The sequence below is a fragment of the Mchenga conophoros genome, linkage group LG19 (assembly GCF_057382185.1).
Source record: "Mchenga conophoros isolate Kocher_MC1m ecotype Shallow Benthic linkage group LG19, M_conophoros_male_GT1.1, whole genome shotgun sequence".
Lineage (NCBI taxonomy): Eukaryota > Metazoa > Chordata > Actinopteri > Cichliformes > Cichlidae > Mchenga > Mchenga conophoros.
The window spans coordinates 29,956,944-29,974,856 of record NC_140544.1 but is presented as its reverse complement, the minus strand read 5'-3'; the positions used below and the strand labels follow the sequence as shown (position 1 = coordinate 29,974,856).

General features: G+C 42.2%; 2 protein-coding genes across 4 annotated transcripts; both read left to right on the top strand.

Moving 5' to 3' along the window:
- The first annotated feature begins 4,774 nt into the window (after positions 1-4,774).
- Positions 4,775-7,578, top strand: LOC146552592 (C-type lectin domain family 4 member G-like). Its single transcript, XM_085257154.1, has 6 exons — positions 4,775-4,859; positions 5,320-5,409; positions 5,607-5,873; positions 5,954-6,120; positions 7,078-7,214; positions 7,291-7,578. The coding sequence occupies exons 1-6, from the start codon at positions 4,778-4,780 to the stop codon at positions 7,433-7,435; spliced, it is 888 nt and encodes a 295-aa protein (XP_085113280.1). The 5' UTR covers positions 4,775-4,777; the 3' UTR covers positions 7,436-7,578.
- Positions 7,579-13,119: 5,541 nt separating this feature from the next.
- On the top strand, positions 13,120-16,306 carry LOC146552591 (CD209 antigen-like protein C). Of its 3 annotated transcripts, none has more exons than XM_085257948.1 (6): positions 13,120-13,278; positions 14,361-14,468; positions 14,718-14,978; positions 15,066-15,226; positions 15,300-15,430; positions 15,582-16,306. In XM_085257948.1, exons 1-6 carry the CDS (start codon positions 13,158-13,160, stop codon positions 15,730-15,732), a joined length of 933 nt encoding a protein of 310 aa, XP_085114074.1. In that variant the 5' UTR covers positions 13,120-13,157; the 3' UTR covers positions 15,733-16,306. The 3 variants fall into 3 exon arrangements, with proteins under 3 accessions (XP_085114074.1, XP_085114075.1, XP_085114076.1); XM_085257949.1 differs by having other exon boundaries at positions 13,127-13,278; positions 13,886-14,468; positions 15,582-16,305; XM_085257950.1 differs by having other exon boundaries at positions 13,169-13,278; positions 13,921-14,468; positions 15,582-16,305.
- Positions 16,307-17,913: the final 1,607 nt, after the last annotated feature.

The window sequence follows — 17,913 nt, the reverse complement described above, 5'->3', positions numbered from 1 at the left end:
ATATGGAAATATGTGACTTTAAGTAATAGCCTTCTTTTAACAGCTCTGACAAGGCTAAGTAGATAATTTTAAGTTGGTTTTAATTTTAATTCTGTTTAACTAGGTTTTTTGGGGGCGAATACTTACATAAACCAAAAAAGACCACGACACCCTGTAGGACGGATCGGGTTTACAAATATTTAAGCTAAAAGCACAAGGGTGTGAAGAATTTTGGACCAATATCATTATTTACATTAATGATTTGAAAATTAATTAATTTTGTTTGTGTCGTTATATAAGCCCTCTTTTGTACAAGGAAAAGGAACTTCATTAATACCATAGCACCTTTATTTATAATGTCAGTGCGCCCCAGGGTGGCTGTGGCTATAATGTAGCTGCCATCACCAGTGTGTGAATGTGTGTGTGAATGACTGGATGACTGGTTGTATAAAGCGCTTTGGGGTCCTTAGTGGCTAGTAAAAGCGCTATACAAATACAGGCCATTTACCATAATGCACTTCAACATAAAACCTGGGTTCACAATATGCTGTGCATATACAAATAGCATAAACCATAATACTACTACTACTAATAATAATAATAATTATATAACAAAACAAAACAAATACTTATCAGTTTTAAAGTCTCTCAGCTCACCATTTTTAAATTCGTACATCCCGGGTATCTATAATATAAGTTCAGAGCATTCATCACTCATCCGTATGCCTATATGAGGCCACTGGGTGGCTTGTGAAGACGTAAAACAACTCCTTTGGGGAGGGGGGTTAAAGAGGAAGATACTCATGTTATATTGGGTATAATATACCTAGCTCTGTCAGTAATGTGTAAAACACTGTGTGCCAAATAAGTGGCTGAAGGGCGTCAGTTTCACATTCCTTCTTTGCAGGAGGCAAGGGAAGATTCATATGACATTTAAACGAAAGCATATTTTCAATAAAACACCCAAGTGGAAATAATATATGGGAATTGGAATATCTTGAAAGCATGACAGGACTTCAATAATGTTTAAATAATTTAGTGACTGAGTCACTCCTGTCTGTGTGTGAAGTTGTACTTTTATGATCCACAGATCAGATGGGCCACAATACTTTCAGATATACAAACCTGTAAGTGCATAGCAACCAAGACACGTTCGGTGTAGTTTTCAATATTTTGACCGCAAATTCAAAGTGACTTGAGGTTGTGACAACAGTGACTGCTGTTGTGATTTGGCACTATATAAATAAAACTGAACTGAATTGATTTTCTGTTATCAGGGATTCCAGTTTACGTTTAATGGACTGGCACAGACACAGAGCGTTAGTGATGAACAGGAATGCCAGAGAAGAAATGAGAACTGAGAAATTGGAACATTTTTATGTCCATTTTTTGCAGATTGATCATCAGGAGTGCTGAATGCTAATAACCCCTGTTGTTACTGCACTTGTTATTGTTTGACACCAGAAGTTTCATTTCCCTCTTTTTGGGTCAAATGTTAACTATATAAGTTGCTGAACATGCACTTAGAGAATTAAGATTATTTCAACATCTGTCAGAACCACTGCATAAAAAAGAAAGGAGTACATTTCGTACATGCACAGTATTAAGCTTTTTCACAGCTAGTAATAAAAAAATCTTTTCACTTGTGTAACATAAAAAAACATCCATATTGAAATTAGTCTTAATAAATTATGTAAGAGCACAGTATAATTTGCAATATTTGTTTGGTTATTCAATGGCTCAAAAATGTCTTTCCAAGTTTGTCCTGAACATATTCTAATATTTACGATGACTGCACAAATTGGCAGTAGGCATCCACATTCACTGGTTACTTTCTATCACTGGTCACTGGTACACCTGTTCAACTGCTTGTTAAAGCAAATACCTAATTAGCCAATCATACGGCCGCAGCTCAAGAGATTTAGCCAAGCAGACATGCTCAATATGACCTGCTGAAGCATCAAATGATGAAATAGGAAAAAAGAGAAGATTTCAGTGACTTTGGATGTGTTATGGTTGCTGGTGCATGACAGGCTGGTCTGAGTATCTTAGAAACTGCTGATTTACTGTGATTTTTCCACGCAACCATCTCTTGTATTTACAGAGAGTGGTGTAAAATGAGAAAATATCCAGTGAGTGGGGGTCCAGGCACACCCAATAAAGCCACTCTGAATTTTACACATGCGCTTGACATATAAGTTACACTGATTTGTGTATTTTGGTAATGAAAAAGTTCAAAACCACATCACTAATAAGTTATTGCAGTACAAGCTCAAATTAATTATGCAGTTCACAGTAGTTTAGTGGTTTTGCAGCAATTATGGTAACCAGTGGGACTGAGGGGGATGCTGAGAAGACAGGCCCAGGCACGTCAGGCTTCGGGACCAAAAAAGAGCTCATTCCTCAGCTTCTGAAGCTAGCTTGAAAGCATGAGCCTACATGAAAATTGCAACAGAAATGGAAATGTGTTATGGATGTTGTGCAATCAGACTCAGCTGTCGTAGTGTGTGGGGAGTTCACTGGTCAACTTACAAGCCTCCTATTTGTCGCCTGGTGCAGAAGGTTTTGCACTTTTATAGCTGTGGATGCTTTTTTCTATTAGTGGACTATACATAGAGTATATAGTTGTAAACATACATATTGACTTGAACAACCACGAACAACTGATATGAACCAGTTCTGACTCTAGAAATGCCTTGTTCATATCAGAAGTCAGACATGAACGAGGTAGGATAACTTCGCCATGTCCCAAAGCTCAAATCATCTCAAACTGGTTTTCTTGAACATAATGAGTTCATTGTACTCAAATGGCCTCCACAGTAACCAGTAGAGCACCCGTGGGATGTGGTGAAATGACAGATTTGCATCACTGATGTGTAGCCAACATATTTGTAGTAGCTGCTATCATGTCAGCACAGGCCAAAATCTCTGAGAAATGTTTCCAGCACCTTGTTCAATCTCTGTCATGAAGACGTCAATCAGTTTTGAAGGCAAAAGTCCAGCAAGGTGTACCTAATAAAGTGTCTAGTAAGTGTAATTGTTTGATTTTTTGTTCTTATGCACACCATCTTTTAAAAACAGGTTATCATTCTTGATTGAAGTTGTTAGTTGGAGACAATTTGGAAATTATGTTCTTAACAGGTAATTTAAGTTCTTTATGTAAACAGTCATACACTGTGTGCACAATTATTAGGCAAGTGGGTATTTTGGCCATATCATATTTTTTACGCATATTTTCCAACTTCAAGATGAATAAACTTGAGTGCTTATTGGATTTAAGTGTATCAGGTGATCTGTATTTGCATAATGAGTGAGGGTGTGGCCTAAGTAGATCAACACTCTATATAAAGGTGTGCATAATTATTAGGCAGCTTCTCTCCCTCAGGCAAAATGGGCAAAAAAAAGTGATTTAAATGGACTCTGAAAAGTCAAAAATTGTAAAAAGTCTTTCAGAAGGATGCTGCACTCTTGAAATTGCAAAGATATTGGGGCGTGACCACAGAACCATCAAACGTTTTGTTGCAAATAGCCAACAGGGTTGCAAGAAACGCATTGAGCATAAAAGATGCAAGTTAACTGCCAAAGATTTGAGAACAATCAAACGTGAAGCTACCAGGAACCCATTATCCTCCAGTGCTGCCATGCTCCTGAACTGCAACCTACCCAGAGTGTCCAGAAGGTGTTCAGTTCTTAGAGACATGGCCAAGGTAAGGAAGGCTGAAACCCGACCACCACTGAACAAAACACACAAGTTGAAACGTCAAGACTGGGCCAAGAAATATCTGAACAGACATTTTTCAAAGGTTTTATGGACTCATGAGATGAGAGTGACTCTTGATGGACCAGATGGATGGGCCAGTGGCTGGATCAGTAACAGACACAGAGCTCCACTTCGACTTAAACGCTGGCAAGGTGGAGGTGGGGCAATGGTATGGGCTGGTATTATTAAAGATGAGCTGGTTGGACCTCTTCAGGTTGAAGATGGCCTGAAAATCAACTCCAAAACCTACTGTTAGTTTTTAGAAGCAGTCGCACAGGAAAAAGTCTGCATCTTTTAAGAAGACCATGATTTTTATGCAGGACAATGCTCCATCACATGCATCAAAGTACTCCACTGCATGGCTAGCCAGTAAAGGCCTTAAGGATGAAAAGAAACAGTACACCTCTCTGAAAAGTGTCTGGGAGGCTGTGGTTGCTGCTGCACAAAAAGTTAACTGACAGACTCCATGAATAGAAGGCTTGTGACAGTGATTGAAAAGAAGGATGGCTATATTAGTCACTGATTTTTTAAAAATTTTTTTATTTTGACACATTTTACATTTTCAAAATTACACAGTGTACATTTTGAGTTGTTTTATTATTCTCACTGTAACATTTGCAAATAAACTAGTGAGATGGGAAAATGTTCATTTTTTTCATTTAGTTGCCTAATAATTCTGCACATATATATATATAAATATTCTCTTAAAGACAAAACCTCACTTTTACATTCTTAAACATTTGGGTTTAGATTAATTAACATTTTGGATTGACCAAGAGCACTGTCCTTGATCCATAATGAAAATTAATCCTCAAAAATACAACTTGGTTAATAATTGTGCACACAGTGTATTTGATGGGGACTTTATATATTTATTTTTTATCTATTAATCCAAAATGTTTAGGGAGAGTTTTCATATTAATTAGTCTATGACAAAATGATAAAGGCTTCATGAGGCATGTGAGTCCATGAGACATGCCTTGTGTCTGTATATAAGGAGGGGAAAGCAGCTCAGTGGGCAGAACCTGCAGCATTGCAATGGAGACTTCACAGAGGACAAGATCAGTTAGGCCAACGTTTCCTCCAGTTTTCTTCAAAAGCTACAACATATCCGGACAAGGTATGGCACTGAATTCCTATTTGATTTTTATTTTGTGCATTTCTACAGTTTTCCCACTCTTTTCCTTCATAAATGCAGATCAGCCTGTGATTTTATGTATTCACATTTTTTTGGTAGTTGTATAATTTTTAACAAATGAAGAATTTGTGGTATTATGCCCAAATAACTGTAGTTTTAAAGTGATATTTATTATAATTATTATTCATTATGCTACCTACACATTAGTAAAGCCGTAGGGAGAATAATAGATGGCCCAAAGGATGGGAATAAAACGTCTAATAGTTTAAATTTGATAGTTTTATAATATATTTTTCCGAGTTACTTCAGTCTAATTTCTAGCTTTTTACTTATTTGCTGCATTTCTGAATCATCTTCAAGTGTCAACAACCAGATTTAAATGAAAAGTGTTTATCTGAAAATCTTTTTTTTGTTTTCAAAATTTGTATGTTTGACCATGCAGGTGGAGATGGATTTAATCGATGGGTTTTACTGTGCTTGGGACTCTTGAATGCTGTGCTGCTGATAGTCGCTGTTGTTTTTGCGATTAAGTGTGAGTGTAACAGCTCATGTGATGATACGGTTTACTTGTGCTTGGTTGTGTAACAATATTGGTTAGCCAATACAATAATTGTTGAACTCTCAGCAACCACACAAGGGGAAATGCACATTTTCCATATTTCAAAACACTAATCATTTCATAATGATGAACTAATTATATTAATATATCTGTCTCTCTTACCTGTGTAGGTGCCAAAGTCAAAGAGGGCTCCTTGCACATTTCCAACCCAGCTGTAACACAGCTCTTCAATGAGCTCGACTATCTCCGAGGCAACCACAGCGATGTGATCGAAGCCGAAGAGGAGGCCAAGAAGGCGTTAGAGAGCGCGATCAACAACCACAAAGAAGTAAAGGTGAAAATTGAGCAGCTGAAGACCGTCAATGATGGTTATGAGAAACAGATGGGAGCCCTGCAAATAGAGAAGACAAACCTAAAGTCCAACATATCAGTTTTAGGTGAGAAGTCTTGTTTTAATCTGTGAACTCTGAATACATTAAAGTACCTGAAATGACAAGAAATCCTTTGTTTCTCTCAGAGAACTCTTGTGATAAATGCGCTCCTGGATGGATTCTTTTCAACTCGTCCTGCTATTTCTTCTCTTCCACCGAGTCCTCTGCTGTCAAAAGGAACTGGCATGAGAGCAGAGTGGACTGTGTTAGTCGTGGCTCTGACCTTGTTGTGATTGATAACCAACAGGAGCAGGTGGGTTGAAAATAAGAGAGAAGAAGCTTGAAAACAGATAAGTTATCTACATACATCGTCCACAGACATACAATAGTCACTGAATATGTCTGTGAAGGTTCTCAGTCATCCAGGTCATCGTAGTCAAAGGAGCTTGCAAAGAAAAGCGTCTGGACTTCTTTAAGTTGCTTGAAGACGTTTCACCTCTCATCCGAGAAGCTTCTTCAGTTCTAAGGTCAAATGGTGGAGAGTCCCAGATATAAACCTAGTGGGAGTAACCCCCCACAGAGGGACAAAAGGACCCCCTGATGATCCTCTAATCGCCTGAGCCAAGGTGGGAAACTGGGCGTGGGTCCCAATCAGCCAGAGTTTCGGGTGTGTTCATTGTGAAACCTGGCCCCACCTTATCATGCGATTTCCTGAGGTCAGATGGCCCAGCATGTGAGTGGGCGTTAAGGCGTCTGGGAAGGATCTCAAAACTGGATTAAAGATGGCAGAGAGTTGGTGTCGTAAACCCCCGCCTCTGTTCAAAGATGGTCGCTCACAGTGGACATAGATGCTTCTTTCACTCCTCTTTCAAACCATCTGTCCTCTCTGTCCAAAATGTGAACATTGGCATCCTCGAAAGAGTGACCTTTGACCTTAAGATGCAGATGGAGTGCTGAGTCTTGTCCTGTGGAGGTGGCTCTTCTGTGTTGTGCCATGCGCTTGTGAAGTGGCTAACTGAAGAAGCTTCTCGGATGAGAGGTGAAACGTCTTCAAGCAACTTAAAGAAGTCCAGACACTTTTCTTTGCAAGCTCCTTTGACAATAGTCACTGAAAGTGATTAGCAAAGATTTTTAAATGTAGCCTTAAGGCTGTTTAGGAGTTTCTGTGTTTGCATCCCACAGGCAATCGTGGCCAGTTTTGTAAGTAGGCAATTTACAATTTTTATTGACTAAATTTTAAATGTATTTTTCTCTTTTTTTGCTCACATAGGCATTCGTGAGTAACACCATCAAACTTCTAAAAAACAATCCTCATCAGTGGGTGAACGGATTCTGGGTTGGTCTTACTGACATAGCGACAGTGGGGACATGGGTGTGGCTTAATAATGTCACAGAGGTGGAACAAAGGTAAGAAAAGACAGATTATTAATTATAGATTTTTATAGATCATTTCCACTTAATTATCTGTCTCGCCTTTTCTCAGGTACTGGATGGATGGAGAACCAAATGTTGAGGAGGAAAATTGTGTGATTATCATTTACTCCTCCTCTAATCCCTGGAAGACCCGCTATGATGGAAACTGCAATGGGCATAACTTAGACTGGATATGTGAAGTACCATCAAGATAGTCTTGATTCACTCCAGAAACCTGGAATGATTCATATGTTTTATGTTTGGGGCATTTTTAAACTTGTATCATTCAAACTGTATTAAAGTCAATGAAAAGTGTATTACAGTTCAGTAAACAATATTAAAATGTTTTGGAAATTTCTATATCTTACATGGACACATGAGTTTTATAATCCGCTTACATCCAATAGAAAGATTTGCTGTGCTGGAGTTCGTACATCTACCAAGTTAAATCATTATGATCATTAGTACCACATTAGCATCAGTGTACTGGAGTCACAGGAGCCCCAGTTTCATTGTGTTTGGCAGTGTAGAGAGATCAAAATATTGTGTGGAGAGATCAGAGTGATGTCAGAACAAAGTTAACTAGGTTTACACACAAAGAAACCCATATGGAAAAGAAAAAACTTATAAAAGACTTGCATAAGATGTGGCCTACTTCATATAGTGAATCATATAAGGCTTATATGATTCACTCATGAAAGTGGCCACTTTCTCATTACTTTCATATATTGTTTTAGGAAGTATCCAAAACATAAGTTTCATTTATATAATTTTTCAAGGGATTTTATATCTGTTTTCACTCTTGTATGCTTTTCATACAAGTTTCACACAAGACGGATACAAACTTTGTAAGATTTATATATATCTTTTCCATATGGGAAGCACTCATAGAAAAATCAAGAAACATTAATGAATCTCCATCTTTAAGTTCCAAAATACTACAAACATTGATTGCATTGAGGGGGGGGGGGGGGATTCATTTCTTAGATCACATGCTAAGAAGTGACAAAGTCTCCAACATTCAGTGAAAAACAAAACAAAACAAAAAACAGAAAAAAGACTACACATCAAAAGTGACAGTGCAATTGTAAAAAAGGCAGCACAGCATAGGTTTCACATATCTATCTAAAGGATAATGTAGATGTTTGTCCAAAATGTACTCGCCACGTTTAGTAACAACCAAATACAGCAAACCAACCCAACACAAACACCTCATACCAACTGTAAAGCACAGTGGTGGAGAGGTGATGATTTGGGCTTCTTTTACAGTGACAGAACCTGGACACCTTGCAATCACTGTCGAGTTGACTGTAAACTCCTCTGTGTACCAAATCGTTCTGGGGTCAAAAGAGAGGTCTGACAGCTAAAGCTTGTGCCAGACTGAGTCGTGATAGAACAGGAGTGGCCAAATCCAGGCCTCAAGAGCCGGTGTCCTGCAGGTTTTAGATGTGTGCTTGATCCATCACAGCTGATTTAAATGGCTAAATTACCTCCTCAACATTTCAAGTTCTCCAGAGGCCTGGAACTAATCATTTGATTCAGGTGTGTTGACTCAGGATGTTATCTAAAACCTGCATGAGACCGGCTCTCGAGGCCTGGAGTTGGCCACCCCTGTGATATAACAATGATCTCAAACACAGGAGCAGATCTACAACATAATGACTAAATAAAGAAAATAATCAAGGTGTTACCTACTTGAAATGCTGTTGACCTTGACAGGCCTGGGAGCTTGAGGGTCCTGCGCAGTATCTTAGCTGTTCCCAGGACTGCGCTCTTCTGGACAGAGATCTCCGATGTTATTCCCGGGATCTGCTGGAGCCACTCGCCTAGCTTGGGAGTCACCGCACCTAGTGCTCCGATTACCACGGGGACCACCGTTACCTTCACCCTCCACATCCTCTCGAGCTCTTCTCTGAGCCCTTGGTATTTCTCCAGCTTCTCGTGTTCCTTCTTCCTGATATTGCTGTCATTCGGAACCGCTACATCGATCACTACGGCCGTCTTCTTCTGTTTGTCTACCACCACTATGTCCGGTTGGTTAGCCACCACCATTTTGTCCGTCTGTATCTGGAAGTCCCACAGGATCTTAGCTCGGTCATTCTCCACCACCCTTGGGGGCATCTCCCATTTTGACCTCGGGACTTCCAGGTTATACTCGGCACAGATGTTCCTGTACACTATGCCGGCCACTTGGTTATGGCGTTCCATGTATGCCTTGCCTGCTAGCATCTTGCACCCTGCTGTTATGTGCTGGATTGTCTCTGGGGCATCTTTACACAGCCTGCACCTGGGGTCTTGCCTGGTGTGATAGACCCCAGCCTCTATGGATCTTGTGCTCAGAGCTTGTTCTTGTGCTGCCATGATTAGTGTCTCTGTGCTGTCTTTCAGTCCAGCTTTGTCCAGCCACTGGTAGGATTTCTGGATATCAGCCACCTCCTCTATCTGCCGGTGGTACATACCGTGCAGGGGCCTGTCCTTCCATGATGGTTCCTCGTCTCCCTCGTCTTTCTTGGGTTTCTGCTGCCTGAGGTATTCACTGAGCATTATATATATATATATATATATATGTTCTTCCTCTTACGCCCCCCCCCAATTTTTGCACATGTCGAGGAGCGTGTCAGGTTACATTTCACTGTGTGTTATACTTGTATAACTATGCATGTGACAAATAAAGAACCTTGAACCCCCCCTTTACGCTACACCTACACGGGTATTTTTGAGAACGCAGCTGTTTCTGTCACGGTTCTGGGTCCGTTGGACCCGGTATTTTGAGTTTATTATGTTTTGGTTTATTTTTGCATTATGGATTGTTTTCTGATGTTCTGGTGCTTTGTTTATTATCATTATAGATCTGTTTCTGTTATTCTCGGTGAGGGATCAGTTCTTAGGTTTTGGGTTCTCATGTGTGTTGCAGTTTCTGTTCAGTGTCTAGTCTGTCTCTCAGTGTCATGTCTGCATCTGGTTTAGTACTTCTTGTTTCCTGTCTTATTGTGAAAGTCTTTGTCTTATGTTAGTGTGTGCAGCTTAGCTCCCCCGTCTCGTTAGCCCTGATCTCCCCCAGCTGTGTCTCCCTTCTGTTGCCCATTCCCTCATTACTACCCTGTGTATTTAAGCCCTGTGTTTTCCCATGCTCGGTGTCGTGTTGTACCCTCAGACCCTGCCTGTGTGTTCCTGCTTGGTTTCTGTTTTTGTTTCATGCCAGCAATAAAAGCTGTGGTTTTAGTTACATTTCGTCTGGAGTCCTGCATTTGGATCCACATTTCTGCCTGTCCGCACACAGAGCCCTGACAGAACAACGCGACCAGTATGGATCCAGCGGACTCACTTTTCACCTCTGAGGGAGAGAATCTCGCGCACCTATGGGATTACTGTTGGAGGATAATCCACGCTGTGAGCCCCTACAAGAGGCAGCTGGAGGTAGTGTTTTTTGATAATTTTTTGTCGTCCACTGCCTCCACCGTCAGTTTTCTGAACATAAATGGACTTAAGCAAATAATAACAGCTCTAAGAGCGAGGCTAGCCTTCGAACTGTTTGGCATGAGCGGTCCAGGAATGGACGATTCAGCTACCCTCCTGGAGGCCCTCACCACGTGGTGTTCTCGACGTCAGCGGCAGTTTTTGCCAAGATTTGTCGCCAAATCGTTTGATCCATCCTTAAAGAAGAAATGCAACCCTAGCCATCACCACCCAACCACACTTCCCTTTTCTCCTGTAGTACGGACTGGTGCAGTTTTCATTTCCACTCCGCAGCAGTGTTTCTCCATGTCACCTTTTGCCAGCCCTGATCCCATTTCAACTGGCAAGTGGCGGATGCGCCGCCAGCATTCAGTCCCAGCAGGAGTCTGGGATTTTGTCTGAACAGCCGGCTAGAGACCGCTGTTCGTCCTCAACTCAACACATCTGTGAGCGCAAACAACATGTGTGTCATCCCAGATATTCATAAGCCCCAGCCAGGTAACTCAGGAGTAGTTAATTCAGAAGTTGTTGTGCCTACTCCTGTGCCCATGTTTAAAAATGAACAGTGTGTTTCCCGGCCTTCAGTTCAGTTAGCTGCCCAGCAGCCACCTTCAGCTCGGTCAGCTACCCAACAACCACCTTCAGCTCTGTCAGCTGATCAGCAACCACCTTCAGCTCTGTCAGCTGATCAGCAACCACCTTCAGCTCTGTCAGCTGATCAGCAACCACCTTCAGCTCTGTCAGCTGATCAGCAACCACCTTCAGTTCAGTTAGCTGCCCAGCAGCCACCTTCAGCTCGGTCAGCTGCCCAGCAGCCACCTTCAGCTCGGTCAGCTGATCAGCAGCCACCTTCAGCCCGGTCAGCTGATCGAGGGGCCCGCCCAGCCTCATGCCACGTCTGCTGGAGGGTCCGAGTCGCCCGTCCAGCCTCCTTTCTCACCAGCTGGAGGGCCTGAGTCGCCCGTCCAGCCTCATGCCTCGTCTGCTGGAGGGTCCGAGGGGCCCGTCCAGCATCACTCCTCGTTAACTGAGGGTCCCGGAGGACCCAGCCAGCACATCCTCACATCTGCTGATGGTCCGGGGAAATCGGTTCAGCCGTCACCTGCTGAATCATCCCCCGCGACTTTCACATCACCGCCTGCAGCATCATCACCTGCAGCCGACCACTTGGCTGCAGGTGATGATGCTGCAGGTGATGATGCCGTCAGGTTCCGCAGCCGTCCCGCTGCCGTCAGGTTCCGCAGCCGTCCCTTCATCCACGCCTGGTCCGGCCTTGTCTGGTCCTGCGGTTGCTACACCACCGCCAGAGCCAGCTCGACCCGTTCCGCCTCGCCTCTGCTGGCTGTTTTCCGGGCCTCTAAGTTGGCATCATGGCCTTCGGGGACGGCCTCCGGAAAGATTTCGGCGCCGCCGCTGGCATCGCGGCCGACCTCCGGACCTGCTCAGTGGCTGCCACTACCTTCCAAGTGGTCGGCCGCCTGATTGGTTTTGCCTCCGCCGCTGTTGCCGTGTGCACGGTCGACCTCCAGAACTGTTTGCCCGTCGCCGCCATTGCCATGTGCACGGTCGGCCCCCTGAACTTTTCATGGACTCTTGTTGGGTTCTGATTTGGTTTTGTTTTTGATCTGTTTTCCTGTGTTCTTGGACTGTTTTCTTGTGTGTTTGGACTCTTGTGCTCCTTTTTGTTTCGATTGAGATTTTTAAAAACTCAGCTTTTTTTTTTTTTTTTGTTTTTTTTTTTTTGTGCAAAATGGGTTCAAAAACACAAACAACTGTGGGATACTATTTGTCCGTGATTTGAACAGAGGGAAAAAATTGTGGCAGGATCAGCCTGATATTATTTGGATCCCACTGTAACTTTAGAACTAACATCTCCGGAGTAGTTAGTCATTAAAGGAAGTGTTTGTTCTGTGATTTGGAGAGCCCAGCGCCTGCTCCAAACACAGGGATAACCAAGAGTTGCCTCAGCCTCCCCTACACACACACACACACACACACACACACACACACACACACACACACACACACACACACACACACACACACACACACACACACACGGGGTGGGCCCCACACTTTGGGAACCTCTGTGTATGTTGTGTTGTCCTTTGTCTCAGGTTGTGTTTAAATAATTTCAGAACCTGGCATTCTTGTTAAAAAATTAATGTGTGTGTGTGTATGTTGCGGGTGGGGGGTTACTCATGGACAGTGCAGAAAACATTATTACTGTCCAGCATCTAAGACGGTTAATTCGGCTATAAGAGTCAGCACATTCAAATCCTCTGTGTTTGAAAAGTGAATGCTGCAGCAAAATGAATAACAACTATTTCACTTCTCCTTTTTTCCCCCCACACATTCCACATTTTACTGGAATTGATTGTGTTCAATAATTTTTGATGAAATCAGCAAGTTCAGGTTGCGTTATCTCAGGCCAGTTGTTATTCAAATGCACATATGACCGATGTTGACTGAACAGTGAGAATGGAGGAGAGGAGAGAACCCACGGGTGGTAATTTTAATAGTGGATTTAAGGAATTCATTTGTGAAGAAGACTTCTACGATGAAGAGCATCCTCATCATCATCAGTCTAACAGGCACCAAGGTATAATAAATTAAATTTGTGTTTAATGGGCTTCCGTAGTCTGATTCGGGTGTCTGTTGGTTATTTTGACCAAGTTTGAACATACCACTGCTAAAATAAGTTGAATACTTAATTCTCACAATTAAGTATTCAAAACTTTCAGGCACCAAGCAGTTCTTGATAGTATAGTATTTGTAGAGTTTGAGTGGTTTATTCTAGTCTGATGTTTGATCTTTATTTAAATTCACTTTCCTATTTTGGAGTATTTGTGTTTTGTTCCTTTATTACTTTCTCTCTTACTTCCCCCTTGTCTCGTCCTGTGTTTATGTGCCCTTGTTTCCTTGTTCTGGTCATTCTTTCTTGTTTTGTATTTTAGGTTCGTTTTGCTTCCCTCCCTTCATTCCTAGACTGTTAATTAGTTTCACCTGCATCTCATGCCTCACCTGTTTCCCATCCTCATTGAGTTCTGTTTTGTTCTGATTCTCCGTTTCTTTGTTGTTGCAGTATATTTCATATTTGGAAACATGTCTGTTTCCTGTGTGCAGCGCTGCTTGGCTCTCGTGTTCTTATTTATCATTTCTGCACTTTTAACACTTTTTTTAAATTGGGCTTTGTATTAATATTAAAGACTCACTGTTTTGGACTGCTGCTCCACATCGAAAGGAGCCAGCTGAGGTGGTTCGGGCATCTGGCAAGGATGCCCCCTGGGCGCCTCCTGGGCGAGGTGTTCCAGGCATGTCCCACCGGGAGGAGGCCCCGGGGCAGACCCAGGACACGCTGGAGAGATTATATCTCTCGGCTGGCCTGGGAACGCCTTGGTATTCCCCCGGACAAGCTGGAGGAGGTGGCTGGGGAGAGGGAGGTCTGGACCTCTTTGCTTAGGCTGCTACCCCCGCGACCCGACCTCGGATAAGCGGATGAAGATGGATGGATGGATGGATGTTTTGGACTGCTTCTTTTGGGCCTGTCACTACACATGATTTAAGTTCAGCAAGTAGTAAAAAGATACATTAAGTTGCCTTTATAACATGTACTTCAAGCAAGTGTTGGTCACGAAAGATTTGTCATTGTCATTAAGCTGAAAATTCTTCTTCTCTGTATAGTGTCCATGTTCACTATGAGTCCTGGGAGATGTCACAGACTGGCTGCAGTGAGCCTGGCCCTACTCGCTGCTGTTTTGCTGATAGTTGATATTGGCCTGGGAGTCCATTGTAAGTCAGTCTGAGGACGTGCAATGCACAGAATCATTCTTATTATCAAACAGATACTGAATTTTGTTAACAATCCAGAACAAAAACAAAAAAATGTTAATAAATAAAAAATGGCTAAAATTATTTGTACTATGTACTAAAATATGATTGTTGTTTGTCAGTGTCAGTAAATAATGTTATTTACGAATAAGAAAAACGGTAAAAAGAACTAACCCTATTGTGTAGTAACACTGTCTTGTTATCTTGCAGATAACAAACTCACAGATTCTCACCTCACCCTCGATGATACCGAACGCATCAGCAAAGAGCTCATCAACCTCCAGGACACTTACAAGACTGCAGTGGAAATCATGAAGGATGCCAGGAAGCAGCTGGACAGTGAGATGAGCCGTCAGACACAAACCAACTGGGAGCTTGAACACCAGACAAAACGAAGCAATGACTATAAAAGTCAGATGGAAAAAATCACAAAGGAAATTGAAACTTCAAGATCACGCTTGTCAATGCATAGTAAAACCTGTTTTATTATTTCTGTATATAATAAAAATGATTTGTTTCATAATTTTCTATAATAGTGGCATTATCTTTTGGAAACAGGCGATGGCTGCAAACGCTGTCCTGTGGGATGGATTTTAATGAACTCTGTATGTTACTACTTCTCCTTGAAATCAAATGAAATGAAAACATGGAAGGAATCCAGAGATTTCTGTCAGCTGCAGGGAGGAGATCTTATAATCATAGACAGCCAAGACAAAGAGGTTTGTTAGTATTTCTGTGGAGACCATTCATATTGATTTTTTAAAATTAATTTTAATCTTTTTTTTTTGTTAGAACTCGACAGTAAATTTCCTAATAAATCATCAAGATGCCTCCCAGCTCTCGACAGACTTCTGGATCGGACTGAGTGATTCCAAGGAGGAAGGGACTTGGAAATGGTTGGATGGAAGATTTCTTGTTCAAGGGTAAGAGTTCAGTATGCTACACACAGTGAAACTGCCACTTACAAAAAATGAACTTCTCCTCAATAATATATGTGGCTGAGAGGGAAGATGAAAAAGTGGATGGATTGAAAGAAAATGTTAGCTCTGTAAAGTAAAGTGTCTTTTACTTCAGGTACTGGAACGATGGAGAGCCGAACAATCTCAATGATGAAGACTGTGCAGCCGTGTATCCCAGAGTAAACTTCTTCAAAGCTTGGAATGATGTTAGATGTGGAGTCAGAAGGAAATGGATTTGTGAAAAAGCACCAGAATCCATGAGCTAAAATGTCTAATAAGGCATACAGTCTTAGATATGTAAACTATCACATATTCTTTAAATCATAACATGCATAAGGTGGTTTCACTTTGTCTTCACTTTGTTTTCTGTACCTCTCACTGTCTCTATCGCTCTCTCTCAGCGTGTCCACCCTTTATGTCATGAGCACAGTTGTTGTCTGGCTGTGGTTGCAGCTATAACTGGTAATATGACGACTCTTTACTGCTCCTAATACTCCTATTATCATTAGCCACAGAAATAATCATGACAGGAGTATACTGGCTGACAGTGTAACTGTGTCCCATCACTTACTGCGAAAGGAAACTTGGCTGCCTGTAATAACATGTAATAACTATAGAAGATGCATCCTTCTATGTGTTTTGCATTGGGATGCTGGCCTTCAACTCTCTGCAAAGTCAATTAGTTACAAACCCTAGTAAACCATGTTTCATCATCATCATCAACTTTATTTATAAAGCACTTTAAAACAACCACAGCTGACACAAAGTGCTGTACATTGGAACTGTAAAATAAAATTACATGAAATATAAATAAAAACCAAATAAATGAAGAGTGAAATCATTAATTAAATAACTACTTCAATTAAAAGAGAAACTGAGTCTCACTGAGGTTAAAAGCCAAGGAATAAAAGTGGGTTTTAAGACGCGATTTAAAAGTGGACAGTGAAAGGGCCTCTCTAACGTGCATGGGCAAATTATTCCATAATTTAGGAGCCACGATAGAGAAGGCCCCGCCCCCTCTGAGCTTCCTCCTGGATCTCGGTACCTCCAGGAGCAGCTGGTCAGCTGACCTGAGAGACCGACAGGGTATGTGGGGATGAAGAAGCTCAGAGAGGTAAGGCGGGGCAAGACTGTGAAGGCATTTAAAAACAAACATGAGAATTTTAAAACGAACTCTAAAAGACACAGGCAGCCAGTGCAGAGAGGCTAGCACGGGGGTTATATGCTCTCTTTTTCGAGTTCCTGTTAGGAGTCGTGCAGCCGCATTTTGAACCAACTGCAGACGTGAGAGCAACGACTGACTGACCCCCACATAAAGTGAGTTACAGTCCAGGCGGGAAGAAATAAAAGCATGGATCACTGTGTCAAGGTGCTGCCTCGAAAGACAAGATTTTACTCTTGCCAGTCGCCTTAAATGATAAAAACTGGATTTCACTGCTCTGATTTGGTTGTCCAATTTAAAATCACTGTCCAACTTAAAACCAAGGTCAGTAACAACAGGTTTAAAATAGACTTCCAGGGATCCTAAAACAACAGAGGAGGACTCACAGGGACCACTGGGTCCAAACACCAACACTTCTGTTTTCTTTTTGTTAAAATTTACAAAGTTTAGAGCCAACCAAGCTTTAATGTCATCTAGACATGTCAAGAGAGGTTTTATGGAGATACCATCCTTGTGCTTTAGTGGCAAATAAATTTGTCAGTCATCGGCATAACAATGAAATGAGATCCCATGCCTTCTAAGGATAGAACCCAGAGGCAGTAGATACAGTAAAAAGAGCAGTGGCCCTAAATTGAGCCCTGTGGGACGAGGAGCAGAAGATGATTCGGAACCGAGAAGGCTGACAGAGAAAGTTCTATCTGACAATCGCCTGTATTTGTGTAGCGCTTTTCTAGTCCCTGAGAACACAATCAGTCATCCACCCATTCACACACTGGTGATGGCAGCTACATTGTAGCCACAGACGGAGGCGAGGCTGCCGAACACTGGCGCCACCGGGCCCTCTGACCACCACCAGTAGGCATTGGGTGAAGTGCCCCGAGCCGGGGCTCGAACTGGCAACCGTCCAATTACATGACGAACTTCCAACTCTTGAGCCACAATAATAATAATAATAATAATGTGTATGTGTTAGTCCCCGTAGGGAAATTACTCCTCTGCATTTAACCCATTCACCCAGTGAAGCAGTGGGCAGCCACCAATGCAGGGGGAGCCCGGGGAGCAGTGTGTAGGGACGGTACCTTGCTCGGGTGCCTCAGGGTAGCTGTTCAGTGGAGTCGAACCCCCGACCTTCCGATCATGGGGCAACCACTCTACCTACTGAGCTATCCCTGCACCAATCTGACAGATAAGACCTAAACCAATTAAGTCCAGTGCCACCAATACCCACTACATCATTTAATTGAGAAATTAAAATATTGTGGTCTACTGTGTCAGTGGCAGCAGT